General features: G+C 48.6%; 1 protein-coding gene and 16 non-coding genes across 17 annotated transcripts; all 17 read left to right on the top strand.

Annotated features, from left to right (window-relative positions):
* Positions 1-1,463: 1,463 nt before the first annotated feature.
* Positions 1,464-1,536, top strand: Trnar-acg (transfer RNA arginine (anticodon ACG)). Its single transcript has one exon. It is a non-coding gene; the product is annotated as a tRNA-Arg (tRNA).
* Positions 1,537-1,629: 93 nt separating this feature from the next.
* Positions 1,630-1,702, top strand: Trnar-acg (transfer RNA arginine (anticodon ACG)). The gene has a single exon. It is a non-coding gene; the product is annotated as a tRNA-Arg (tRNA).
* A 99-nt stretch (positions 1,703-1,801) lies between these two features.
* On the top strand, positions 1,802-1,874 carry Trnar-acg (transfer RNA arginine (anticodon ACG)). The gene has a single exon. It is a non-coding gene; the product is annotated as a tRNA-Arg (tRNA).
* Positions 1,875-1,973: 99 nt separating this feature from the next.
* On the top strand, positions 1,974-2,046 carry Trnar-acg (transfer RNA arginine (anticodon ACG)). Its single transcript has one exon. It is a non-coding gene; the product is annotated as a tRNA-Arg (tRNA).
* Positions 2,047-2,145: 99 nt separating this feature from the next.
* Trnar-acg (transfer RNA arginine (anticodon ACG)) lies at positions 2,146-2,218 on the top strand. The gene has a single exon. It is a non-coding gene; the product is annotated as a tRNA-Arg (tRNA).
* A 94-nt stretch (positions 2,219-2,312) lies between these two features.
* Positions 2,313-2,385, top strand: Trnar-acg (transfer RNA arginine (anticodon ACG)). Its single transcript has one exon. It is a non-coding gene; the product is annotated as a tRNA-Arg (tRNA).
* A 99-nt stretch (positions 2,386-2,484) lies between these two features.
* Positions 2,485-2,557, top strand: Trnar-acg (transfer RNA arginine (anticodon ACG)). Its single transcript has one exon. It is a non-coding gene; the product is annotated as a tRNA-Arg (tRNA).
* A 99-nt stretch (positions 2,558-2,656) lies between these two features.
* Trnar-acg (transfer RNA arginine (anticodon ACG)) lies at positions 2,657-2,729 on the top strand. Its single transcript has one exon. It is a non-coding gene; the product is annotated as a tRNA-Arg (tRNA).
* A 4,326-nt stretch (positions 2,730-7,055) lies between these two features.
* Trnar-acg (transfer RNA arginine (anticodon ACG)) lies at positions 7,056-7,128 on the top strand. The gene has a single exon. It is a non-coding gene; the product is annotated as a tRNA-Arg (tRNA).
* Positions 7,129-7,240: 112 nt separating this feature from the next.
* LOC125757411 (uncharacterized) lies at positions 7,241-8,212 on the top strand. Its single transcript, XM_049412997.1, has one exon. The coding sequence runs from the start codon at positions 7,277-7,279 to the stop codon at positions 8,210-8,212; it is 936 nt and encodes a 311-aa protein (XP_049268954.1). The 5' UTR covers positions 7,241-7,276.
* A 4,973-nt stretch (positions 8,213-13,185) lies between these two features.
* On the top strand, positions 13,186-13,258 carry Trnar-acg (transfer RNA arginine (anticodon ACG)). Its single transcript has one exon. It is a non-coding gene; the product is annotated as a tRNA-Arg (tRNA).
* A 10,864-nt stretch (positions 13,259-24,122) lies between these two features.
* Positions 24,123-24,195, top strand: Trnar-acg (transfer RNA arginine (anticodon ACG)). Its single transcript has one exon. It is a non-coding gene; the product is annotated as a tRNA-Arg (tRNA).
* Positions 24,196-24,293: 98 nt separating this feature from the next.
* On the top strand, positions 24,294-24,366 carry Trnar-acg (transfer RNA arginine (anticodon ACG)). Its single transcript has one exon. It is a non-coding gene; the product is annotated as a tRNA-Arg (tRNA).
* A 527-nt stretch (positions 24,367-24,893) lies between these two features.
* Trnar-acg (transfer RNA arginine (anticodon ACG)) lies at positions 24,894-24,966 on the top strand. The gene has a single exon. It is a non-coding gene; the product is annotated as a tRNA-Arg (tRNA).
* A 375-nt stretch (positions 24,967-25,341) lies between these two features.
* On the top strand, positions 25,342-25,414 carry Trnar-acg (transfer RNA arginine (anticodon ACG)). Its single transcript has one exon. It is a non-coding gene; the product is annotated as a tRNA-Arg (tRNA).
* A 98-nt stretch (positions 25,415-25,512) lies between these two features.
* Trnar-acg (transfer RNA arginine (anticodon ACG)) lies at positions 25,513-25,585 on the top strand. The gene has a single exon. It is a non-coding gene; the product is annotated as a tRNA-Arg (tRNA).
* Positions 25,586-25,683: 98 nt separating this feature from the next.
* Trnar-acg (transfer RNA arginine (anticodon ACG)) lies at positions 25,684-25,756 on the top strand. Its single transcript has one exon. It is a non-coding gene; the product is annotated as a tRNA-Arg (tRNA).
* Positions 25,757-26,924: the final 1,168 nt, after the last annotated feature.

Here is a 26,924-nt window from a genome sequence, read left to right as displayed (position 1 = left end):
TCATGTACAGCATGATTTACATGCTACGCTCATGGTGCGCTGGCGGCCGTTTCGCTAGTTTGATATACACCAAAATTGGTATCTTGCCACGTGACTGTGTGACGAACATAAATAACACGAGTTAACATGAAAATCATGACACGCATGTCATGCACAGCATGACTTACGTGCCACGCTCATGGTGCGCTGGCGGCCGTTTCACTAGCTTTATATACACCAAAATTGGTATCTTGCGACGTGAACGTGTAACGAACATAAATAACACGAGATAACATGAAAATCATGACACGCATGTCATGTACAGCATGATTTACGTGGCACGCTCATGGGGCGCTGGCGGCAGTTTCGCTAGCTTGATCTACACCGAAATTGGTATTGCGCGACGTGACTGTATGACGAACATAAAAACTCGAGTTAACATGAAAATCATGACACGCATGTCATGTACAGCATGACTTACGTGCCACGCTCATGGAGCGCTGGCGGCAGTTTCGCTAGCTTGATATACACCAAAATTGGTATCTTGTGACGTGACTGTGTAATGAACATAAATAACACGAGTTAACATGAAAATCATGACACGCATGTCATGTACAGCATGACTTCCGTGCCACGCTCATGGGGCGCTGGCGGCCGTTTCGCTAGCTTGATCTACCCCGAAATTGGTATTGCGCGACGTGACTATGTGACGAACATAATAACACGAGTTAACATGAAAATAATGACACGCATGTCATGTACAGCATGACTTACGTGCCACGCTCATGGGGTGCTGGCGGCCGTTTCGCTAGCTTGATATACACCAAAATTGGTATCTTGCGACGTGACCGTGTGAGGAACATAAATAACACGAGTTAACATGAAATTCATGACACGTATGTCATGTACAGCATGACTTGCGTGCCACGCTCATGGGGCGCTGGCGGCCGTTTCTCTAGCTTGATCGACCCCGAAGTTGGTATTGCGCGACGTTACTGTGTGACGAACATAAATAATAGGAGTTAACATGAAAACCATGACACGCATTTTCCTCAATGACATACAAGACGATGTATGCAGCTCTTTGCTGGCTGCTTCGCATTACATCGATTCCCACAATGCGTGGGATCTGCCGGGTTTTATTATAAAAAATGGCATCAACAACGTATGCGGCTGCGCAGGTGCACGTGTTACCTTACGGACCTGTAGAGGGTAAATCGCCTACTCGCAAAGGGAATAATTACTCAGTAGTGGGCATTCTGCCACTGTACTTGCAGTAGGCATGCTAGGATAGTTTGAAAGGGCCGATTTACAGACGCACAGAGGTTCATTTCCTTACTGAGAAGCGATGCCAGTTTAGCGATTGAGAAGGCGATGCGAACAGAGTCCGATAAAAGCTATCGCGTTCTACTCTTGATGGCGAAGCTCAAGCGTCCTCCAAGTTTTAATGTTGGCAACTTTTCCTGTTTAAGCCGGTGCATCGTGGGCCTGTGGCGCAACGGATAACGCGTCTGACTACGGATCAGAAGATTCCAGGTTCGAATCCTGGCAGGCTCGAGCATTTATTTTTTTCGCTCTCTACGAACGTTGTGCAATTCCAAAACCATATTTTAATGTTGGTAACTCTCCCAGTTTATACTGGTACATCGTGGGCCTGTGGCGCAACGGATAACGCGTCTGACTACGGATCAGAAGATTCCAGGTTCGAATCCTGGCAGGCTCGAGCATTTTTTTTTTCGCGCTTCGCTCTCTACGAACGTTGTGAAATTCCAAAACCATATTTTAATGTTGGTAACTCTCCCAGTTTACATTGGCACATCGTGGGCCTGTGGCGCCATGGATAACGCGTCTGACTACGGATCAGAAGATTCCAGGTTCGAATCCTGGCAGGCTCGAGCATTTCTTTTTTCGCGCTTCGCTCTCTACGAACGTTGTGAAATTCCAAAACCATATTTTAATGTTGGTAACTCTCCCAGTTTATACTGGCACATCGTGGGCCTGTGGCACAACGGATAACGCGTCTGACTACGGATCAGAAGATTCCAGGTTCGAATCCTGGCAGGCTCGAGCATTTTTTTTTTCGCGCTTCGCTCTCTACGAACGTTGTGAAATTCCAAAACCATATTTTAATGTTGGTAACTCTCCCAGTTTATACTGGCACATCGTGGGCCTGTGGCGCAACGGATAACGCGTCTGACTACGGATCAGAAGATTCCAGGTTCGAATCCTGGCAGGCTCGAGCATTTATTTTTTTTCGCTCTCTACGAACGTTGTGCAATTCCAAAACCATATTTTAATGTTGGTAACTCTCCCAGTTTATACTGATACATCGTGGGCCTGTGGCGCAACGGATAACGCGTCTGACTACGGATCAGAAGATTCCAGGTTCGAATCCTGGCAGGCTCGAGCATTTTTTTTTTCGCGCTTCGCTCTCTACGAACGTTGTGAAATTCCAAAACCATATTTTAATGTTGGTAACTCTCCCAGTTTACATTGGCACATCGTGGGCCTGTGGCGCAACGGATAACGCGTCTGACTACGGATCAGAAGATTCCAGGTTCGAATCCTGGCAGGCTCGAGCATTTCTTTTTTCGCGCTTCGCTCTCTACGAACGTTGTGAAATTCCAAAACCATATTTTAATGTTGGTAACTCTCCCAGTTTATACTGGTACATCGTGGGCCTGTGGCGCAACGGATAACGCCTCTGACTACGGATCAGAAGATTCCAGGTTCGAATCCTGGCAGACTCGAGCATTTTTTTTTTCGCGCTTCGCTCTCTACGAACGTCGTGAAATTCCAAAACCATATTTTAATGTTGGTAACTCTCCCAGTTTACACAGGCACATCGTGGGCCTGTGGCGCAACGGATAACGCGTCTAGTCACAATGGCATCGTTTCCATCACTCAGCATAGCAACGCTGAACGTGAGAGGGTTGGCGGCTAGGCGTAGGCAAAGTCAGCTCCTACGGTTGGTCACCGACCAAGATATCGACGTCCTAGCCGTCCAGGAAACTAAGGTTGACGGGGAGGAGGAGACCGGGAGCATGGTGCGTCGTTTCACTGACAGATACTATGCAGTCGTGAGCCAAGCGTTAGGGACGTCCGCGGGATGTGTTCTTTTTGTAAAAAAATTGCAAGGCCTTCTTGTTCAAAGTGTATATTCATGTCAGTCAGGAAGAGTTGTGTATTGTGATTTTGTGTTTTGTGAAACTGAATTCCGAGTAATTGGCATATACGCGCCGAATGGTGTAGAAGAGCGTACCCTTTTTTTTCGAATCTTTTCCAGTGGATGAAATGTGATAAGCGGGTTGTGTTGTTAGGGGATTTCAATTGTGTTTTAAGTGCACGGGATAGAGTTAACAATATGGGCATTCGCGACAAAAGCAGTGACGTGTTGTATAAGTTAATTAGCGAGAATGACCTGGACGATGTGTACGAATGTGTTGAAGCGGGCCGCGAAGTGATGTACACGAGATTTCAAGGCACTAGCCATGCGCGGTTAGACCGCATGTACTTATCGCTAGACATTATACCATTGTGTCGCGGTTACACGGTTGTGCCAGTGTCTTTCTCGGATCATTGCTTGGTTGTATGTCGCTTAGGTATGAAGAAACAGAGTAAGGCTTTTAACTGGGATTTATGGAAACTGAACGCAATGTTACTAAAAGATGAACCATTTTTAGAAGCAGTGCACGAGACCATTAATGAAGTGCTTATGGAAAAAAACGGAAACTGTAGCAGAGAAATGGGAGTGTTTAAAGCAAAAGGTGAAAATGAAAGCGATAGACAGATCAAGCACGCTAAAATTCGAAGCGCAAAAAAAAGAAAGAAGTCTGAAGAAAACACTGCAGCAGCTGATAGCCCTAGAAAGTCGGGAGCCTGGGACTTGTAAAGACGAGGTGCGCAGTGTCAAGGAAAAATTAGAACAGTATGACAGAGAGCGTTACCAAGGCGCCTGTGTTCGCGCCACTGACCTCCATTAAAAAAGGCTGGACGGCGCATCCCCGCACTGCGAGGCGGGCGCTTGTGAAGCCACCGGAAGGTGCCCTGTTTGTCCCGGAAGCCGGCGTCTTCTGTGCGTCTCAGTCGCGCAATTCAAATATTCTCGGGTGGCAGCTGTTGTTATGATCGTTTTTTATTTTTTATTTTTTCAAACTCTGCGATTACGCCTCACTTTAGACGCCGCCGAACGCTACACGAAAGATGACAGACGCCGTGCCGACACCGTCCAAATACGGCGGAGTGCTGCAACGTACAAAATGCGTAAAAAGTGATGCAACTTTGAGGTACTTACGCGTGAAATGTCTTCCCTGACGACTTTTCCGGTCGATTCGCACAGTTTACTGCGCTACAAGCAGGTATTTCTTTAAAAAAAGAAGAGAAAAGCTCTTTTCCGGGACAAAAACGGCGGCTTCCGGTGGCTTCACGCCCGCGTGCTCGATGCGCCATCCAGCTCCTCCTAGTGGAGATCAGTGGTTCGCGCTCGAGCAAGTGATCTTGCCGCGGGTGAGACGCCCACTAAAAGGGCGCTTGGTCTCGAAAAAGCGCAAGGACGCCGAAACCATATCGATAAGGTCTATTGCAACGGGACTCTCGCGAGCGACAATGAAACCATCGATCGGGCCTTTTTTGCGTATTATCAGTCACTATTTGCAGTTCGAAAAGCGAATGTACAGGGTTTTAAAGAAGAGTTTCTTAAGCGCATGCCGCGGCTTAGTGACGACACAAAAAAGCTTTTAGAAGGCAAAATAACGGAAGGCGAAGTGGAACGCGCGATTGGTCATCTGAACCCTGGAAAGTCACCGGGACCCGATGGCCTAACCGCTGCGTGGTATAAGACGTTTAGAACAGAACTGTCCCCGGGGTTAGCTGAGCTGTTCAATGAGGCGTACGAACGGAAAACTCTGCCGCCCTCCTTTAGCAAAGCAAATACGATATTAATTCCTAAAACGGACGAAGGGGAAAAACTTAAACTGGTGACATCGTATAGGCCCATATCGCTGACCAATGTCGACTACAAGATTTTATGAAGGTTCTGGCAGCGCGACTTCAAGGTGTCATTAAAGAAATTGTTGGAGAGCACCAAACTTGTGGAATCAAAGGCAGAACTATTAGCTCAAACATTCACAAGATGCGGTGTGTGCTAGAGTGTTGTGACGAGGAGTTACTTGGCGTTGCTGTGCTCCAGATAGACCTGGAGAAAGCTTTTGATTGTGTTGCGCATGATATTTTGTTTGTCATCTTAGATCATATTAATGTTGGTTCCATCATCAAGGAGGGAGTGGCCTTGGCGTACCAGAACTGCACAACACGTTTAATTGTTAATAAGTCTTTGGGGGCCCCCATTCACGTAATGCGTTCTGTGCGTCAAGGCTGCCCCCTCAGTCCACTTTTGTTTTGTATTTACATCGAAGCGATGTGCTTAGCGATAACGGAAAACGAAAAAATACGTGGCTTCAGCTTGGCGGCAGTGGAAGTTAAGCTGCTGGCATATGCAGATGACATTGCGGTGTGTTGTACGAACAAAGAAAGTGTAGAGGAAGCGATAAGTGTTGTGAAACATTTTTGTAGCGTCACAGGGAGTCGCGTAAACTGAGGGAAATCCCTTGGGCTTTGGCACGGAAGGTGGCCTTCAAAGCCGGACCATTTTGCGAATGTGTACTGGACGGAAACACCGACAAAGTACCTCGGTGTTCCCCTTGAATGTTATAACGGCAGCGAGGAGTATTGGTCGCGTCAAACAAAAGAGGCGAAGGAAAAAGCAGACAGGTGGAAAGGCATGAACCTGTCTGTTTTTGCTAGGGCTACTGTGTGCAACATGTTTTTTATCACTAAACTGTGGTATGTAATGCAGGTGCTACATTGTTCAAGGATCAACGTGCAAAGGCTGCACAGAGTGTGCGCAGTGTTTATATGGGGCTCGGAATGGGAAAGGTGCAGACGGACCAATTTGTTCAGGCGCGTGAAGGACGGGGGTCTCGGTTTGGCGCACCTATTTGTGAGACAATTAGTAAATAGATTTTTGTTTTTCCGTGACGTCAGGGATCCGTTTTTGCGTACGGTATGCCAGCTCAGGTTAGGCAGTGCCTTACCAGATCTTGTTGTCACTACGGATAGCCGGCCCGTGACGGTGCGTGGCTATCTCAAGGAAGTGGTAGACAGTGTACGTTTTTTATCTGTTCGTTTTTCTTTGGATTATCTAGGAAGTGTTAGAAGAAAAGAATTGTACAAAGATGTATGTGATATGGTTTTGCCAGTACCATTGTACAGGGCCATATACAGTGGAAGACCGGGACAAAATGTGCTGAAGCGGGTGAGAAACATGCAGGTACCTACAGGGGTGAAAACATTTTTCTTTAAGTTACACACAGGAACACTATCAGTAAAGACTTTCACAGAGGAACGGGGCTTTTTTACACCATGGGGGTCACACTGCTTGATATGTAAGAAACCAGAAACAATAGACCATGTTTTCTTGCATTGTTGGGAAGGGGTACATTTTTGGGACATTTTGCAGAGGACAATAAAGAAGGATTTTCCACTGGATCCCCACGGGATAAGGTATCTCGCAGTAAAGAATGATGAGGGGGTCCCATTTGATGTAGTGATGTTGACCGGTCTCCACTGCATATGGCGTGCGCGAATGGCCGGATACCACTTCGACCCGGATGCAAAACCAGCAGCAATTTATTTCAGGCAAAGCATGTCTGCATTCATTGAGTGTAGTAAAATACAGGATATCGAGCCAGAATGGTTGTCCAGGTTTGAACCTCTGGCAACCCTTAAGTATTTTTAAGAGGACAACATCAGTCCAAATGGGACTGATGGCAATGCTTGTTCCTTTTCCTTTGTATTGTATTATGTGAGTGTGATATGACTGCCCTGTACAATGTCCAAGCCAGGCAATAAAAAAAAAAAAACGGATAACGCGTCTGACTACGGATCAGAAGATTCCAGGTTCGAATCCTGGCAGGCTCGAGCATTTTTTTTTCGCGCTTCGCTCTCTACGAACGTTGTGAAATTCCAAAACCATATTTTAATGTTGGTAACTCTCCCAGTTTATACTGGCACATCGTGGGCCTGTGGCGCAACGGATAACGCGTCTGACTACGGATCAGAAGATTCCAGGTTCGAATCCTGGCAGGCTCGAGCATTTTTTTTTCGCGCTTCGCTCTCTACGAACGTTGTGAAATTCCAAAACCATATTTTAATGTTGGTAACTCTCCCAGTTTATACTGGCACATCGTGGCGCAACGGATTCCACTTCCGGCCGCGATAGCGAGCGGACGCATTTGGAATGGGCTCTGTCGGAGCGGTATCAGCGGCCGTTTCTGGCCGCGGAAACAGGGTGTCTGCTGCCTCGGATAACGAGTATCGCGTTGTTTTGCCTAGTCTGCCTTCAGGAAGTTTAGTTTTGAATACGGTTTTCATGCATGGGGATGTGAGGGCCCGGCCCTATCGTGTAGAAGACTTCAGGGATACGCTGAGTGACTTGAAACTGCTCCCCGAGGTTTCGTCCTTGGGGGCGTATCAAATGAATCACGTATGGGCAGTCACGTTCAAGTGTGCGGAAGGCGCGAAGAGGCTGCTCGAAAAAGCCGACGTGAAAGTGAAGGGCCAGCGTTGCGTCCTCATTGACCCGTCGAAGAAGGAGCTGCGGTTGAAGTTGCACTGGCTCCTGCCTACCGTTCCCGACGACGACGTACGGACGGCCTTGCTGAACTACGGAAGAGTGACGGATGTAGTCAAGGAACGGTGGAAGGTCAGCGGCGTGTCTGACAAGGCCTCAACGACACGTACCGTGACAATGAACCTGAAGGCAGGAGTCAAGCCAGAGGATATACCCCATCAGATAAGGATTGCTGGTGAGCTTGCCCTTGTGGTAGTGCCGGGAAGGGCACCACTATGTCTTCGCTGTCAGTGCACCGGGCACATTCGCCGGGACTGTAAGGTGCCGCGCTGCACGCTGTGTCGTCGCTTTGGCCACACCGAGACGGAATGCGTGCGTACCTACGCCAGTGTCGCGGGGCCCGTGGGGAGTGACGACAACTCGGAGCTACTAATGGATGAAGCGATGCGGAAGCAGCAGCGAGTGCTGAGACAGAAAGCGCTACGACGGACAGTGCACCGGCTGAACAAATCTCAAGCGATAAAGTTCGAGCTGGGCCGACGAACTTTAAAGGCGAAGGCGCACTACCGGTTACAGATGAAGCCTCAGAAGCAGCACTGGTGAGGGATGAGAAGAGCAAAGCGCCAGTGGCAGGTGGCAAAAAGGAAGCGGAGGAGGCAATGGACATTTCTAAGGAAGGCGCCGCGACTAACAAGCGATCACACGAAGGCGTCGAGGGAGAGGGTTCTTCTACTGACCTGATCAGCGCCGGAGAGCCACCACCAAAAACAGCCCCCCAGCGTCGGGCGACGTTGCGGCTAAGGCCGACCATCCCACAAGACCGGAGGCTGACGGCGTCGACACCATCGACGCCGCCACCACCGCCACCGGTTACATAGCAGTAAGCTTAGGAAGCCCCGTTCTAGGTATCGGGCCCCACGGTAATCTGTCGTCAAGGGTAAGCCCCATACTCTGGGTCTCTATTATACTATATTATTGCAATGGCACTGCCTGATAAACCCTTGCGCTTCGCCACAATCAATGTTCGAGGGCGCTTGTAGCTAGGAGAAGGCAATAGCAGTTGTATAGACTGACGATAGAACAAGATTTAGATATCACTGCCGTACAAGAAACGAAAATTGAAGGTGACGTCGAGACCAAGAGTATGGTGCTTCCTTTCACGTCAAGGTACTACGCGGCTGTTAGTCACGCCGTTGGGAGATCCGCGGGGTGTGTCCTTTTTGTGCGCCAACACCCAGGCCTTGAAGTGAAGGCTGTGAGGTCAGACTCGGCAGGTCGCATGGTTGTCTGTGATTTTGTTTTTGGTTCAGTAGACTGGCGAGTGATATGCCTTTATGCTCCTAATGCACTCGATGAAAGAAGACAGTTCTTCGAGAGTATTAGAAACTATTGCAATATTGAAGGGAATCTGGTGCTTATGGGAGACTTTAATTGTGTACTGGCAGCACGCGATAAATCGAGTGGTACAGCGTATAGAGACGCCAGCACGGCTGAGCTTCGCAAAATAATTGATGAATATGGGCTCGAGGACGTGGCGGAATGCTTGGATAGCGGCCGAAATGTGCGCTTCACGCATTTTCAAGCATCCAGCCACGCCCGGCATGACAGAGTGTACGTTCCGGGCGAATTGATAACGCTTGCGCAAGAGTACCGAGTGCAGTCTGTTTCATTTAGTGACCACTGCCTAGTCTCATTTGATATTAAAAGCAAAGCGGAAAGTAGAAATAAGTTCGCATGGGAATTATGGAAGCTCAATGCGAAGATTTTAGACGATGAGGTTTTCTGCGAAAAAGTGTTAGCCTCGCTTGAAGAGATTAAGAACCGAGCAGACACAACAGTAGGCGAACAATGGGAAACTTTCAAACAAAAAACGAAAACGAAGGCACTGGAACGATCCAGCGCTATAAAGCACGAGAAGAATAAATACGAGGCAGACCTGCGGAAAAGCTTGCAAATGCTAACATATGAAGAAAGCCTAGCTCCTGGGACGTTCAGGGACGATATCTGTGCGCTCAAACAGAAGCTTGAGCAGACGGATATCGAACGCTATTGCGGGGCGTTGATCCGAGCTAGAGTAGATGCAATGATAACAGGTGAGGCACCAACTAAAAGAGCCCTCGCAAAGGAAAGGAAGTGGGCCCGCAGGAACGTAATTTACGAAGTTGAACAAGACGGTGTTATCTTGAATGAACAGACAGACATAGAACACGTGTTCATGCTGTACTACAAACATTTGTTTGCCTGCAGCCCGGTTGACGCTGGAAGTTTCAAGACAGAATTCATGCCTTCAATGCCAAAGATTGATAAAAGTTCAAAAGAGACTTTAGAGCGCCCGATTACGGCCGAGGAAATAGCGTTGGCTATTGATGACTTGAAGCCGGGGAAATCTCCTGGGCCCGATGGGCTAGGAGCTGATTTTTACAAGGCATTCAAGTACGAAGTAGCCCCTATACTAGCTAATGTTTTAGAAGATGCATACGAACGTAAGCGATTACCACCTTCATTCCTGTCCACGCACACAGTTCTCATCCCCAAAACAGACGATCGTGACACGTTAAGGCAGGTAACGGCATATCGCCCTATCAGCTTAGCGAATGTCGACTACAAGGTATACATGAAAGTTTTGGCGAAAAGACTACAAGCGGTTATTAAGGATATAGTTGGGCCACACCAGACGTGCGGTATAAAGGACCGGTCCATTTTCACTAACATTCACACGGCGAGAAGCATACTGGAGTGCTGTGACGTATTATGCAAACAAGTCGCAATGCTCCAACTCGATTTAGAGAAAGCATTCGATCGCGTACCGCACGAAATACTATTTGCGATTCTGGAATATATAAACGTGGGATCCGTTATCACGGAGGGAGTCGCAATGGCGTACAGGGGTTGCACGACGAGGCTAATAATCAACAAGTCCGTGGGAGAGCTTATCGAAGTGCAGCGGTCGGTGCGACAGGGTTGCCCCCTCTCACTTCTACTTTTCGCTTTATATATCGAGCCCTTGTGCCTCAGTGTAATAAGAGCTAGCTGTATAAATGGCTTTAAAATACAGCAAGTTGAGGTAAAACTACTCGCATACGCGGATGACATAGCAGTGTTTTGCGGGGACCACGCCAGTGTCACGAATACCGTGGAAATTGTGAAGCGTTTTTGTGCTACTAGTGGCAGCGCTGTTAACTGGGGCAAGAGCCTCGGAATCTGGCATGGTGCTTGGCCAGTTACACCCAACGCGTTTGCCAACATGCAATGGGTTTCCACACCCACGAGATACCTAGGCGTCCCTTTAGAGTTTTATCGCGACAGTGAACCCTACTGGCAGGACCAAGTTTTGGAAATGCGCGCAAGGGCGGAGAAGACAAAAGGATCAGAATTGTCTATGTTTGCCCGCAGCACTGTGTGCAATGTCTTTTTTGTTACGAAATTGTGGTATGTGCTGAGCGTTTTGCACTGCTCTCGCACTAACGTACAGAAGTTGCACAGAATTCTGGCCGTTTTTGTTTGGGAGTCGGTTTGGGAGAGGACAAGCCGTACCAACCTGTTCCGACGTATACGTAATGGAGGCCTCAGCCTGTCGCATTTATTCCTGAGGCAAGTAGTGAACCGGTTCTGTTTCCTACGTGATGTGAAGGACCCTTTTTTACGTACTGTACTACAGCTTAGACTAAGTAAACTTGTGCCTGATTTTGTTGTATCCACCGAATTTATAGCAGGAGGGGTTTTCGGTTTCCTGAAGGAAGTTGTGGCGGCTTATAAATTCTTGCGTGCTCGATTTTCTTGTGAATATTTGTCGTAAGTGAAACGAAGGAAGTTGTACAAGGACCTCGTCGATGTACTTCTTCCTGTGCCTCTGTATCGCGCCATGTATAGTGCCAATCCAGGAAGCGATGTTCTGAAGCGTGTAAAACGAATGTATGTTGCTCCAGGAGCCAAGTCCTTTTTCTTCAGATTGCACACCGGGACACTAGAGGTTAAAACATGGATAAAGGAAAAGGGAATGAATGTACCTTGGGGTGTGCACTGCTTTATATGTAGAAAGCCTGAGACCACTGAGCATGTCTTTTTAGAATGCTGGGAAGGCGTGTTCTTTTGGGACATACTGCAAAGAACGCTGAAAAAAGACTTTCTCCTAGACCCGCGAGGAATCCGTTTCCTATCTGTGGAAAATGAAGACGGCGTCCCATTTGACGCAGTTATGCTCATGGGATTGCACTGCATATGGAGGGCCTGCATGGCCGCACGTCATGTCGATGTAGATGCAAGGTCGGCACAGGAGTATTTCCGTGAATCAGTGGGCAGGTTCCTGGAAGCACACAAATCTTTGGATCCAGTACTTGAATGGGTATCGAGGATCGAGCCGCTCATGTATATGAAACGATTTTAGCCACCACATGTCAGCCATAGTTTGGCTGATCGTTTTATCCATGCCCACTTTACGCACTTAAGTAATATGTATTCTTACGTTTGGCCCCTGATTGTGTTTGTGTTCCGATGTGTATGTCAAAGCAGGCAATAAAGAAAAAAAAAACATCGTGGCGTGGAGAAGAATCGGATGAAACTATGGGGATTTATGCGAGAAGTTTATTTCTCTGTTCGTTTTTTAACAGTTAGGTTTTCAAATGAGTATTTGTACTGTGTATCACGCAAAAATCTTTACAGAGATTTAATAGCGATGCTGTTTCCGCCACCACTTTATCGTGCAAAATACTTGGGACTGCCAGGACATGATGTCTTAGATCGAATACGTAAAATGCCGCTGACATCATCGACAAAAACGTTCTTTTTTAAATTACATTCAGAGACTTTGCCTGTGAAGACTTGGCTTCGTTCAAGAGACATTTTTGTGTCGTCCGTTGATTGTCCTCTGTGTGATGTGCCAGAAACAATTGAACATTGTTTTATAGACTGCAGAGATGCAATCTTATTTTGGGATGTGCTCCAACGAACTCTTCAAAAAGACTTTGTGCTAAATTCCCATTCCGTGCGATATCTCTTGCCAGCGAGTTGTAATGACGTACCATTCGACATGTTTCTCCTCATTGGAATGCATAGCCTGTGGAAGACGCGCATGTTGCAGAGAAACGCAGAGCCGATAGTTTCCTCAACAGCCCACTTCATTAGGTTGGTCACTCAGCTAAGAGATGTCTACGAGCAAATGGAATATCAACCAGAATGGTATACGGCATTGGTGAGGTGCTTATCCTTACCGCTGTTCTAGCACACAATTGAAAAATCAGTTATGTGATGTATCCGCTATAGAGGTGATTGCGAATTCTGTAGTGCCTTCTGTTCGTCATTGTGTTGCGATAAGAGCATAATCAACATATTAGTTCTTTGTCTGTATTCAATTGCTTTCAAGTGATATCCTATGTTGAATAAATACCATGAAAGAAAAAAAAAAAAAAAACATCCTGGCGCAACGGATAACGCGTCTGACTACGGATCAGAAGATTCTAGGTTCGAATCCTGGCAGGCTCGCGCATTTTTTTTTCGCGCTTCGCTCTCTACGAACGTTGTGCAATTCCAAAACCATATTTTAATGTTGGTAACTCTCCCAGTTTATACTGGCACATCGTGGGCCTGTGGCGCAACGGATAACGCGTCTGACTACGGATCAGAAGATTCCAGGTTCGAATCCTGGCAGGCTCGAGCATTTTTTTTTCGCGCTTCGCTCTCTACGAACGTTGTGCAATTCCAAAACCATATTTTAATGTTGGTAACTCTCCCAGTTTATACTGGCACATCGTGGGCCTGTGGCGCAACGGATAACGCGTCTAGATTCTACTTCCGGACGCGATAGCGAACGGACGCAGGATGAACGGCTCCGATGGAGTGGCGATAGCGGCCCGTGCCGGCCGCGGTAACAGGATGGCTGCCGAAGATGATAACGCTTATGAGATTGTTCTGCCTACTCTGCCCACTGGCCGTGTTGTTCACAACACGTTGTTTTTGCACGGAGACGTGCGTGAGCGGCCCTACAAGGTCGAAGACTTCCGAGACGCCCTCGCCGTTGCTGGTGTGCTCCCTGACGTCGTGGCGTTAGGGGCGTACCAGATCAACCACGTCTGGGCGGCGACACTGAAAACCGGTGAAGCCACGAAGAAATTAGCCGCGGTTAAGGAGCTGAAGGTCAAAGGCCGCCGGTGTGTGGTTTTCGACCCTGAGGACCAGCAGGTCAAACTGCGCCTGCATTGGATGCTTCACGGCGTCCAAGACGACGATATCCGGACCGCTTTCGCTGCATTCGGGAACGTCACCGAGGTTACCCGAGAGCGTTGGCGCGTACAAGACATGCGAGAAAAGGGCTCCACCACAAGGACCGTGTTGCTGAAGCTGAAGCCGGTAGTAAAGGTCGACGACCTACCCCACCAGGTTCGTGTCGCCGGCGAGTTGGCCCTCGTGGTGGTGCCCGGGCGTGCAATGCAGTGCTTGCGCTGCCACGGCACGGGACACGTTCGCCGGGACTGCAGGGTGCCCCGGTGTTCGAAGTGCCGGCGTTACGGACACGTGGACGCGGACTGCGTCCGTACCTACGCGTCGGCGACCGGGCGGCCAAAGGACGACGAAAATGAAGAGCTCATGGACGTCGCCGAGGCGGAGGAGGCTGCGAGGGGAATCGACGAGGCAGGAAAGCGGTCAGGGCCAGAGGACACGTCGACGCCTTCCAGCGGTGACGCCCCGAAAGGAGACGGGCCGGTGGACCAACCAGCTGCAGGCGACATGTCTGGGACAAAGGGTTACCAGCCAGCAACACAAGTCGTCCCAGCGGCGTCAGGAGGCGATGCCCGAAAGGGCAAGGCACCAACGCTTCATAGAGGGGCGGGCGAGTCGAGTGTGTCAACCGACGCGACGCCGACAGTCACGTCGAGTTCACCAGCACCCAATGTTGGCGAGCCTACAAGCTCGAACGAGCCACAAGCGGAGAAGAGCGGCGTTCATACGCCGCCCAATCTCACCGCGGCCTCCAAGCGCCCCCACCCCCCTACCAGCAACGATGGTACTGAAGCGACCGTAACCGGCAACGAGGAACCACCCGCAAAGACTGCCCAAGTACGGCGGTCAACCATGCGACCGCGCCCCAACGTTCCGGCCGACAAGCGCGGCGGCAACGCGGAGCACGTGGGGCCAGTTCAAGTACCTGCGCCGGATGACAACGCCGGCGACAGCATCGTCTAGCCACGTGCTAGACGCGAGAGGTAGGCATTGTGCTGCTGGTCCCTTTTCTTTTCGTTAAAATGGCGCCTGACTGCCCGTTGAAGTTCGCGACCATAAACGTTAGAGGACTGGCAGGAAAAAGAAAGCAAAGCCAGCTTTACCGACTTCTAACGGAACGAGAGATAGACGTGCTTGCAGTTCAGGAAACGAAAGTCGACGGCGAGGAGGAGACCTCCTCGCCCTCGGTGCAGACATGGTGCAGCGTTTCGCGTCTAGATTTTTTGTCGTCGTTAGTCATGCAGTGGGCACATCGGCTGGATGCTTACTTTTTGTTAAGAAGTTGCCGGGGCTTCAGGTGAACGCTCACATTTCGTGTGCGTCGGGCCGGTGTGCCTCTCTTGACTTCTCAATGTAGTACAACACCGAGTGGCGTGTCGTATGCGCATTGTTGTAACCGGCAATACAAGGAACCGGCCTGCAAGGGACGCTCATCAGCGTACCTGTTATACGCAGTCGGCGTCTAGCGCGTGCTCGGACCGAGATAAAAGGAGCGCGTAGGGAGTGCGCTAGGGACTCACTGGCCTTCGCTCGCCCTCTCGTCTCGCTCTGGGCCCTTGTGATGTCAAGGCGCGTCTCTATGCCTTGGTTCTTAAACCTCCTGTAAATATGTAAATAAACAGGTTTTCTTGTACGTGTGAAGCGTCGCAAGAGTCCTTCGTCGCCGGAACCTGGGTGGCAGCCTCAACCCCTCCTCGGTCACATCAACTGGTGGCAGCGGTGGGATCCGTTCGTGTTCTTTCCTGGTGCCGATGCTGGTGAGTGCTCACTTTCCGTAGAGATTCTACCAGGTGTTTTGGATAGATGGTGATGTTTATCCAAAGGCGTAGATTAGTTGCTGCTTTGTGAAGGCTTGGGTTTATTAGAGGTACCTTCACGGCAGTTTGAGCAACGGAAGTCTGCACGGGGTGGCCATGGATTTGAACAAATTGAGAAAACCGGATTTAGTGCTTCTGTACGAGGAGCTGGGGATTGAGGTGGCGACTATACATAGAAAGCCACATTTAATACAGGCAATTAAGGATTCTGGCGCGGATGAGGGGGAGCTTGCCGAGTGCTGGGAGCTAATTGAGGAGAGGATAAAAAGGGTACAAGAAGACGAAGAGCGAGAGACCGTCAGGCGTAAAAAAGAAGCTGCAAGTCAAGAAAGAGAGCTGGAACGACTGCGGCTTGAGCTGCAGATCGTGAAGGCGAAACGTGCCAGTAATCAGGATGCAGAAAATGTAGGAATTCAGGATATACCGTGCGAGAGTAACATTAAATGCGCGGCTGAGCTAGGTGATGAGTACAGCGTCCGTCGCCATTCAGAGAAAGCACGCGTTCGTCCACATAGCAAACTGCCTCACAAAAATTGCCCTGAACGTCAGAACGATTCCTACAATGGAGAGGTAGAATTGCCCCTGAATAGCTGCACTGAAGGAGTACAGAAAGGTTTCTTGGCTACTGCCGGCCACTTTAGTAAAGAAAGCTTTGAGCTGGTGGCCGCCGATTCCGGTATACCGCCAATTACGGTAACAGGCGTCACAATCAGGGCCGAAGACCAGGTGAATGACTCGCTGGTAAAGAACGACAGGTTGACTTCTCGGTTTAGTGCAGTTGCCATTTTTTCGAGTGAGCAGAAAAAGAGCGCGCAATCACTCGTCAATGGAGAAAGTATACAGTCGGATCTGCTGTCGTCAATATACAGAAAGGTTGATGGGCAGGACGGCCAAAATGGAACGGTCAGTTGTAGGGAGCACTATGATAAAGCTGGAGAAAGTGACATATGAGAAAATAACAGATTGTCAGTGCACAGCTGCTTGAGCGGCGAGGAAGCTGATGCATTTTCTGTGGTGTCTGGGGTTTAGATATTTTGTCTTTTATATTTTGAGCCAGAGGAAGGCGTTCGCATGCAGGTAGGGGTCGTTCGGACGCTCCTGTCTCCATTGGACCGGACACAAGTCCTTCGGTTTGGATCCCCTCTTTCCTGCACCGAGGATAGAAATTGTGTGAAGCGTCCGGCTCTTTTCATGCGGACTTGGAGACACACGTCTCAAAGAGCACACTTCAAAGCGTCTTTCTGTCTCGGGTCTGGTCAGCATGTGAAAAGTTCCACCCGTCTGGTTTGGGACGCTATCACCTAAGCGTGATAGAGTCAGCTGGTCACCACCATGCAGGCTTCTGCTGTGCAACGAATTAAGATAGGAGCCTCGCAGTAACGCAAACCTGGTGGATCTCGGGAGAGCTGAGTGTTCTCAGCGTTGGTGTTGGGTTTGAGCGCGTCGCTTCCCGCTTAAGCCAGGCAGAAGTCCAGCTACAACTACTGAACTCACAGCGGAAGATAGAGGACACGATGAACTAGCCACTGCGGACTGTGGCCTTTCTGCAGCGCTTCGTGCCTTGATCAGTGGATAACCGCGGGCAGCGGCGACCGGGCCTCTGCAGCTGTGCACAGTCCCATGCTGTGACCAAGCGTGTGTTTGCTGTGGTTCGTTGCGACGTCCAGGTGCCTTCCGTAACACGGGCTGTGTGGTGCGCGTCTCTGTGTTGTGGTGGACAATCAGTGTGACGCCTATGGAGATGTGCAACGGCCACTTCAGGGAGCAGTGCCACTGCAGCCCTTACGTGACCTCTTCGGGCGGCGGACGAGCTGTTGTAACCGGCAATACAAGGAACCGGCCTGCAAGGGACGCTCATCAGCGTACCTGCCATACGCTGTCCGCGTTCCACAGGAACGCGGGAAATCACTTGGTGCGCTGCATGCGCTGGGGTCTCGCTGGCCTTCGCTCGCCCTCTCGTATCGCTCTGGGCCCTTGTGATGTCAAGGCGCGTCTCTACGCCTTGGTTCTTAAATCTCCTGTAAATATGTAAATAAACAGGTTTTCTTGTACGTGTGAAGCGTCGCAAGAGTCCTTCGTCGCCGGAACCTGGGTGGCAGCCTCAACCCCTCCTCGGTCACATCAGCATATGCGCCCAACAAGGCTGAAGATAGGGCCCTGTTCTTTGGTAGCCTTGAGCAACGGCTAAGTGCAGGAAGGAAGTTAGTACTGTTAGGGGATTTTAACTGCGTCCTCAGTTCCCATGACAAAACGAGCGCTCGGTCTTTTAGGGATCAGAGCACAGCTATGTTGATGAGAATCGTCGAGAACTGGGACCTTGAGGACGTTGCCGAAAGTTTCCAATGTTCGGGTGGACTGAAGTACACGCGTTTCGAAGGCCCAAGCTATGCACGACTCGACCGCATTTATGTATCGGTCGACGTACTTCCTGAATGTGCTAGTTACGAGGTAGAGCCGGTGTCCTTTTCTGACCACTTCTTAGTTCAGTGCTCTATCGGAATTACCAAAAGAAGCAACTCTTTTTCGTGGGAAACCTGGAAATTAAATAGCAAGCTCCTGGAGGACGAAGAATATAATTCGACTGTAATGGAGGAAATTAACAAATTAGATCCTAGTGAAAGCCTGCACATTTGGCAACAATGGGAGCTGCTTAAAGAAACTTTAAAATTAAAAGCAATTAACAGGGCTACGAGCATTCGGTATAACGAGAAGCGGAAAGAGGCTGAATTAAAAGCGCTGCTTGATATACTCAAGCAGGAATGCCGAGCCCCCGGGAAATGGATAGAAGATATCAGAAAAACAAAACAAAAGTTAGAGCAGCTGGACGAAGAACGTTATCGGGGTGCGCTTCTGAGGGCAAGGGCAGAGGACACCGCTGCAGGCGAAACGCCTACGAAACGCGCGCTATGCTTAGAAAAAGCACGTGCCGAAAGGAACCGCATACACGAAATAGAATGGGGTGGTACCTTATCAAAAGATACAGATGGCATAAGAAGAGCTTTCACGGAACATTATCGGGCGCTGTTCGCATTGCACGACGTAGACCTTGAAAGCTTCAAAACTGAATTTCTGTCGGGTTTATCCCGTCTGGACGACGAAAGGAAGGAAAGTTTGGAGCGTGCAATAACAGTGACCGAAGTGGAGCATGCTATAGACAAGTTAAATCCTGGAAAGTCCCCAGGACCGGATGGATTCACTGCCGCCTTTTATAAAATGTTTAAACACGAGATTAGCCCGATTCTGACAGTTATATTTAATGAAGCGTATAAATTGAACACATTGCCTCCATCATACAGGTCTTCCCACACTGTTCTCATACCCAAGACCGATGATGTACATAAACTCAGATCTGTAACAGCGTATCGACCCATAGCCCTAACCAACGTTTAGTATAAAATTTATATGAAAGTATTGGCTCGAAGATTGCAGACAGTCATACAGGACATCGTCGGGCCTCACCAGACATGTGGCATCAAAGGGCGATCTATTGTCCTAAACATTCATAAAGCGCGGAGCATACTGGAATATTGTGATTTTTCGTATGAGCAGGTTGCCATATTACAGATTGATCTGGAAAAGGCTTTTGATTGTGTTGATCACAAAATTTTGTTTGCTGTTTTAAATCACGCTAACGTCGGTTCTGTCATCTGCGAGGGAGTGGCCCTGGCGTACCGAAACTGCACGACCAGGTTGATAGTAAATAAGAGTGTGGGGTAGAGCACTGCACGGGCTCGGGCCTACCCTAAAACCCGGGCCCGGCCCGGCCCGTGGGCCGGGCCGGGCCGGGTAAAGTAGTTCTCACGGCGGGCCCGGCCCGGGCTCGGGCCTGAAGCTCCGGGCTTGAGGTGGCGGGCTCGGGTCGGGCCGGGCTTGGATTTTGCTGGGTTCATAATGGACACTATAGTGAAGCACTGAATCGGTTTAGACTGATAAAGTGAACTCTAAGAACTCGAATGTCATTCATTCCACCATCATAAGTTTATTACCAGACGAGAAAATCAAGGTCAAAATTCTATTTTTTAAATTTCGCACGGAAATCTCTCAGCCTGACGTCACGGATTTCAAACTGTATTTGTCGTATTTGGGGACATTGGCTCTATAAAATTTCCTTAAATTTGGTATGTTAAGTCTCAGAGGTCTCTCAGAGGTCAATGTACTTCATCTTTAGTGATTAGGAACTACGTAGGCCCCATTAGACGCCGTCAAAATCTAAGGTCTCACGGTGTCTGCTGCGCGAATTTAAAGCGGGCGTCGCCACCGCATTTACCTTTTTGCGCGTTTTCTCACTCACCAAGTGTATTGTCCCGGCGAGCGGGGTGATTTAGGAATCGCATAAGAGTAATTTACCGATAATGGAGAAATTGTTTTTCTTTCTAGTGCCCCGTCAAGTTTGTTCCACATACGTTGTGCATGCATACATATATGTTTCACATTTTCTCTCTCTCGAAAAAAAAAAACCCATTTTTTACGTGGGGCAAGCTTTTTAGAGAAATTTTATTAGAGACAGGGGCGTAGCCAGAAATTGTTTTCGGGGGGGGGGGGGGGGGGGGCGTATTCAACCATACTTTATGTACGTTCGTGTGTGCGTTTGTATGTGTACGTGTAATATACACATGCAAAATTGAGAAATTTCGGGGGGCGTTTCAACCCCCCCCCCCCTTGGCTACGCTCCTGATTAGGCAAGTACTGAACTTCTTTCGCTCCTTGCATATGGGGCTACTTCATTTATCTTCAACGGCCGAGCTAAAGGTAGATATACCAGGCGCTTATATATCACATATGTGTTGTTTCTGAAGGGTATTTGGCGGCAAGATTCCAACAACATATCGATACCTATCTTCAACATGACTAAAATCTGGACGCCGATTTTGAAATATAGAGTTTTGTATCATGGTTAGGTATCAACTAATGGTGGCAGCAGGGGATGCCTCACGACAAAAAAGCTTTAGAGCTATGATGCCTGTGTAGCTTAAGAACATACTCATAAAGAAAATGAAAAAATGGGACGAAGACAGTCATGTGCGGGCCGCGGGCCTTTAGGGAGAGGCACACAGACTGCGTGTTTGGGTCCCCTGCGCTATACAGGTACAGTGTGAGAGCTACGTGACGCTGCCGCAACCAACGTTGGCCGCAACACCGTTGGAATGTGCAGGAATAGCGTAGGTTCAAACAGCATAAGGCTTGAGGCAAATTATATTCGCTTGACGAAATATCAGGCTTGAAAAAAGGCAATTACGAATTCCGTGCCGGGTGACGCCCCTTTACCTCGAACCATAGGCATCCAATGAGTAAGCGTCGAGAAGCTTATTCGTGCCTTTATTACCAAACTGTAACGAACACCAAAAATAGATCGAAATCGCTTCGTCCACCTCCTGCCAGTCCTACCCGCGTAGTGCAGTGGTCACCTTCTACCAGTACGACATCGTTAGGAAGACACAGAGGATTATGATGCGGAAAAAAAAGAGTGCGGTGCAAGCCGTGCATAACATACACTCCTGAAAACTGCAAACAGAAGCCCTCAAAGAGGAGTGTCACTGAATAGTGTCACGACGTTCGGGAACGATAGAAATGAAGGGATAAGCTGCAGAGCTACGTTCATTCTGTAGAGGTCCACAAAGACATCCTAAATTTGCTCCAGTGGTGGAAGTTAAGAACAATGAGTGCCGACACCTTCACAATTCGCAAGACAAATGTGCACCCCTGCGGCTAGCGTATGCAGTGCGAGAAACTTTAGCGCGGCAGGATATGTGATGCAACGGTGGATGGCGTGCTTAAAGCCAGATTCTCCAGATAATTGGGTTTTTTGCACAATAACACGTGAAGAAATAAACGATAAAATATGCCACAAAAGACTTATGGACTGCATATAGTAGCAGTGGTGATATATGAAATATATATAATACCATGAAAAGAATGCTAACACAAATACTTTTTTCGTCTTTTCGGCTGCCTATACGTATTTCTAAAAGTACACGTGGTGCACACGGTTCGTTATAATTTTTATCTAGGTTAGTGTATTTACAGTAAGATAATAAACTTAGCTTTCTTCCTCCATCTTGCTGTGGCAAAGTGCTACCACGCTGAAGACAGGAGTTACATATCCAGAAGGGTGCACGATTGGCTTTGTCGTTAGAGCATGTTTTTTTAAGTTTCAGTAAAGAGCGCAATAAAAACAAAATGAAGAGGGCGTTCTGTTCTCTGTCTCCTCTCTTTTTATTGCACTTCATATCGAACCTGAACTCACGCTGCAAATCACTTTCCTTGCTGCAATATCTGCTACAAAACGCTCTTGATGATTCCCACTGCATTAGCAAAAAAAAAAAAAAAAAGAATTTATAGGATACCATTCCCGAACAAACGTTCATTATACCCAGTACGTCCATTCAACTGTTTCTACCGTGAGCCCCTTTTTACACGAAATTACCGTAGGTTAAAGTAGAAGTGTTAGCGAAATCTTCGCCAACAAAGCGTAGATATTTCCTACTTAAAACAGTTTGCTGTAGATGCTATGTTCCGGCAACACCACCTATATTATTGACTCGGGCCTCTGTCGGGCCTGATCTTTCGTCGGGCCGGGCCGGGCCGGGTAGGCGAAACTTTTTCTCGGGTTCGGGCCGGGCCCGGGTCGCGTATTGAATCACCGGGCCGGGTTCGGGCGGGTAAACTTGAACGAGTTCCGGGTCCGGGCCGGGCCCGGGTCGAAAATGACGGCCCGTGCAGTGCTCTAGTGTGGGGGCCCCCATTAGTGTGCGTGCAACGTTCGGTTCGGCAGGGTTGCCCCCTCAACCCCCTGTTATATTGTATTTATATTGAAACATTGTGTTTGAAGGTAATCAACAACAACAGAATCAACGGCTTCCGGTTACATGCAGCTGAAGTCAAGCTGCTTGCGTATGCAGACGATGTAGCCGTTTTCACAAAGGATCAACACAGTATAGAACAGGCTGTCAAAACTGTGCGTGATTTCAGCCAAGCTACAGGGAGCGGTGTTAACTGGTTCAAATGCCTAGGGCTCTGGCACGGATCGTGGCCAACGAAACCAGACCACTTTGCTAACGTGCCCTGGGTGACGACCCCGGGCAAGTACTTGGGCGTCCCGCTGGAGAATTATCGCGACTGCGATCACTATTGGAAAAGTCAGGCTAAGGATACGCAAGAGAAAGCAGAGAAGTGGAAAGCAGGCGCCCGATCGATCTTTGCCAGAGCCACTATTTGCAACCTGTTTTTCATCAGCAAGCTCTGGTACGTTATGCAGGTGCTGTACTGCTCACGCACTAACGTGCAAAAGTTCCACAGGATATTTGCCACTTTTGTCTGGGCTTCTGGGTGGGAACGGTGCAGCCGTACCAACTTGTTCCGACGGGTAAAAGACGGCGGGCTCGGACTGGATCACCTCTTCTTACGTCAGCTGGTTAACCGGTTTTTGTTCTTTAGAGATGTCACCGATCCTTTCCTGCGCACCATATGCCAATTGCGACTAGGTAGACTGCTGCCGGAGTATGTTGTCTCGACTGAAGAGTGTGTAGGAGGGATTGGTGGCTTTTATAAAGAAATAGTGTCGAGTGTGAGATTTCTTACCGTACGGTTTTCGAGAGAATATCTCGTCAATGTGAAACGAAAGGAACTTTACTTTGCTCTTTGTGATGTTGTCTTGCCTGTGCCGTTGTATAGGTCATTGTACAGTGGAGGCCCAGGTGGCAATGCGTTAAAGAGAGTGAAAAAAATGCACGTGCAGCCCGGAACAAAAACATTCTTTTTTAAGGTTCATTCAGGAACGTTACCGGACAAAACTTTTTTGGAGCGAAAGGGATGCTTTTTGCCGTGGGGTACACACTGTTTAATTTGCAAGGTACCAGAAACAATAGATCATGTTTTTTTTGCATTGTTGGGAAGGGGTTTATTTTTGGGATGTGTTACAAAGAACTATCAAGAAAGACTTACCTCTGGACCCGTACGGCATTAGGTTCTTGAATGTCGATAATGAATACGGGGTTCCTCTAGACACCATCATGCTCTCGGGCCTCCACTCTTTGTGGCGATCGAGAATGGCAGGTTATCACTTCGATAAAGATGCGCGGCCTGCACGAGCCTACTTTAGAGAAAGTATTCATTTGTTTCTAGAAATTCATAAGGCAGCACCGGAACCACCAGAGTGGCTCCGAACAGTAGAGCCGCTGGTGAAATTACGCGAATTTTAATATGACGACACCAGCGTGACGCTGGTTGACAGCTCAGTCACCGTATGTACTGTGTACATTGGGTGGTTTTACAAGTATTGATTGTAATATATGTTGTGTACCTAAGACAGGTAATAAAGAAAAAAAAAACGGATAACGCGTCCGACTACGGATCAGAAGATTCCAGGTTCGAATCCTGGCAGGCTCGAGCATTTTTTTTTCGCGCTTCGCTCTCTACCAACGTTGTGCAATTCCAAAACTATATTTTAATGTTGGTAACTCTCCCAGTTTACACTGGCACATTGTGGGCCTGTGGCGCAACGGATAACGCGTCTGACTACGGATCAGAAGATTCCAGGTTCGAATCCTGGCAGGCTCGAGCATTTTTTTTTCGCGCTTCGCTCTCTACGAACCTTGTGCAATTCCAAAACTATATTTTAATGTTGGTAACTCTTCCAGTTTACACTGGCACCTCTTGGGCCTGTGGCGCAGCGGATAACGCGTCTGACTACGGATCAGAAGATTCCAGGTTCGAATCCTGGCAGGCTCGAGCATTTTTTTTTTTCGCGCTTCGCTCTCTACAAACGTTGTGCAATTACAAAATTATATTTTCATGTTGGTAACTCTCCCAGTTTGCACTGGCACATCATGGGCCTGTGGCGCAACGGATAACGCGTCTGACTACGGATCAGGAGATTCCAGGTTCGAATCCTGGCTGGCTAGATAGAGCATTTCTTTTTTCGCGCTTCGCTCTCTACGAACGTTGTGCAATTCCAAAACCATATTTTAATGTTGGTAACGCCCCGCCACGGTGGTCTAGTGGTTATGGCGCTCGACTGCTGACCAGGAGGTCGCGGGATCGAATCCCGGCCGCGGCGGCTGCATTTTCGATGGGGGCGAAAATGTTTGAGGCCCGTATACTTAGATTTAGGTGCACGTTAAAGAACCCCAGGTGGTCGAAATTTCCGGAGCCCTCCACTACGGCGTCTCTCATAATCATATCGTGGTTTTGGGACGTTAAACCCCAGATATTATTATTAATGTTGGTAACTCTCCCAGTTTTTACTGGCACGTCGTGGGCCTGTGGCGCAACGGATAACGCGTCTGACTACGGATCAGAAGATTCCAGGTTCGAGTCCTGGCAGGCTCGAGCATTTTTTTTCGCGCTTCGCTCTCTACGAACGTTGTGCAATTCCAAAACCATATTTTATTGTTGGTAACTCTCCCAGTTTATACTGGCACATCGGGGGCCTGAGCCACTTCGCTCGACACGGTCTGTCTTTCGGGAAGAAGCAGCTAACGTGCGTAGTGTTGCTGAGACTTTTGACCCGCTTCCGGCGTGGCTTGGCCTTCTGGACGTTTGTGTCTGTTTACCGGACTTTTGAAGATTCCTTGGACTATGTGAAATTATGTGTGTTTTGTGCATATGTGCATGTGAGTGTAATTCTAAAGCGATGAATTATGTTGTAATAGATGGCGACATTTGATGACATTATTACCATGCATTAAAGAGAAAAAAAAAAGTGGGCCTGTGGCGCAACGGATAACGCGTCTGACTACGGATCAGAAGATTCCAGGTTCGAATCCTGGCAGGCTCGAGCATTTTTTTTTCGCGCTTCGCTCTCTACGAACGTTGTGCAATTCCAAAATCATATTGTAATGTTGGTAACTCTCCCGGTTTATACTGTCACATCGTGGGCCTGTGGCGCAACGGATAACGCGTCTGACTACGGATCAGAAGATTCCAGGTTCGAATCCTGGCAGGCTCGAGCATTTTTTTTTCGCGCTTCGCTCTCTACGAACGTTGTGCAATTCCAAAATCATATTGTAATGTTGGTAACTCTCCCGGTTTATACTGTCACATCGTGGGCCTGTGGCGCAACGGATAACGCGTCTGACTACGGATCAGAAGATTCCAGGTTCGAATCCTGGCAGGCTCGAGCGAATTTTTTTTTTTTTTTGCCGTTTCTTCGCTCTCTTTAAACGTTGTGCAATTCCAAGGCTGTCTTTGAATGCTCTACTACTTCTTGCGCAAAAAGTGTCTTAGAGGAAGGATGAAAAAGACACGGACAGGCGAACCCACGCCTTGTCTTTTAACGTTGGCAACTCTTCCCGTTTAAACTGGTGCATCGTAGGCCCAAGGTCGATCCAAATAGGTCGCGAAGCTTCGGCCGATAAGCGGTTCAGAATCTATTGCAAGCGACATCAGCGGGAAGTTATGGGCACTGCGATTGAAGGTGGACTAGATGTGAAGGGAACGAACACTAATAGCGAAAAGCGAAGCTTTATTCAAGGGCGAAGCAATCTCTGTTTTACAAATGGCTTTTCTTCCCCGACGAATATTACGTAAATGCAATGTGCATAGAGTTCATGGCAGTGTTTAATTATTATGAAAACCTTTTTCTTTGTGCCCTCTGAAGAGAGGCGCCCGCCATCCCTTGTGGTGCAAAGAAAGGCGCGCTCGTGAAGTTCGTCTGCGACGACACACCCCCTCGCGTGGGTTGGTGTTTCGCACTTGCATGCGTTCTCTGAGTTATTGTGGTGAGAATTTATTTTTTCTCTTGGCGGAGTTGCGAGGTGCGTTTCATCGTTGGTTAAGGTGTTGACTACGGTGTCCAACCGGCAACAGGATGATGCGGCTAACGTTTTCCTTGGTACCCGCGGAAACGACGTGCTGTGCAACGATGCAATAGCAACACACGTGCGCCTGGCGACCCATGTCTTCTCGACACGGCACCGGGGTGACGGTAGTGCATTCGCTGGGTTTTAATGAACCAGTATTCCTGCTGCGCGGTTTCCTTAGTGATCAGGCATTGTTTGTTATATATTCTGCTATCAGTGAACAGATCGCTAAGTTATCTATCGCGCTACAATTCAACGATAATAATTGTTCGGGTTTAACGTCCTAAAACCACTATGCGATTGTGAGAGACGCCGTAGTGGAGGGCTCCGGAAATTTTGATCGTCTGGTGTTCTTTAAAGCGCACATAAATCTAAGCACACGGGCCTCAATCATTTTCGCCTCCATCGAAAATGCAGCCGCCGCGGCTGGGATTCGATCCCGCGACCTGCGGGTCAGCAGTCGAGCACCATAACCACTAGACCACC

The sequence above is a fragment of the Rhipicephalus sanguineus genome, chromosome 1 (assembly GCF_013339695.2).
Source record: "Rhipicephalus sanguineus isolate Rsan-2018 chromosome 1, BIME_Rsan_1.4, whole genome shotgun sequence".
NCBI lineage: Eukaryota > Metazoa > Arthropoda > Arachnida > Ixodida > Ixodidae > Rhipicephalus > Rhipicephalus sanguineus.
This window is presented reverse-complemented; position numbering and strand designations above follow the sequence as displayed.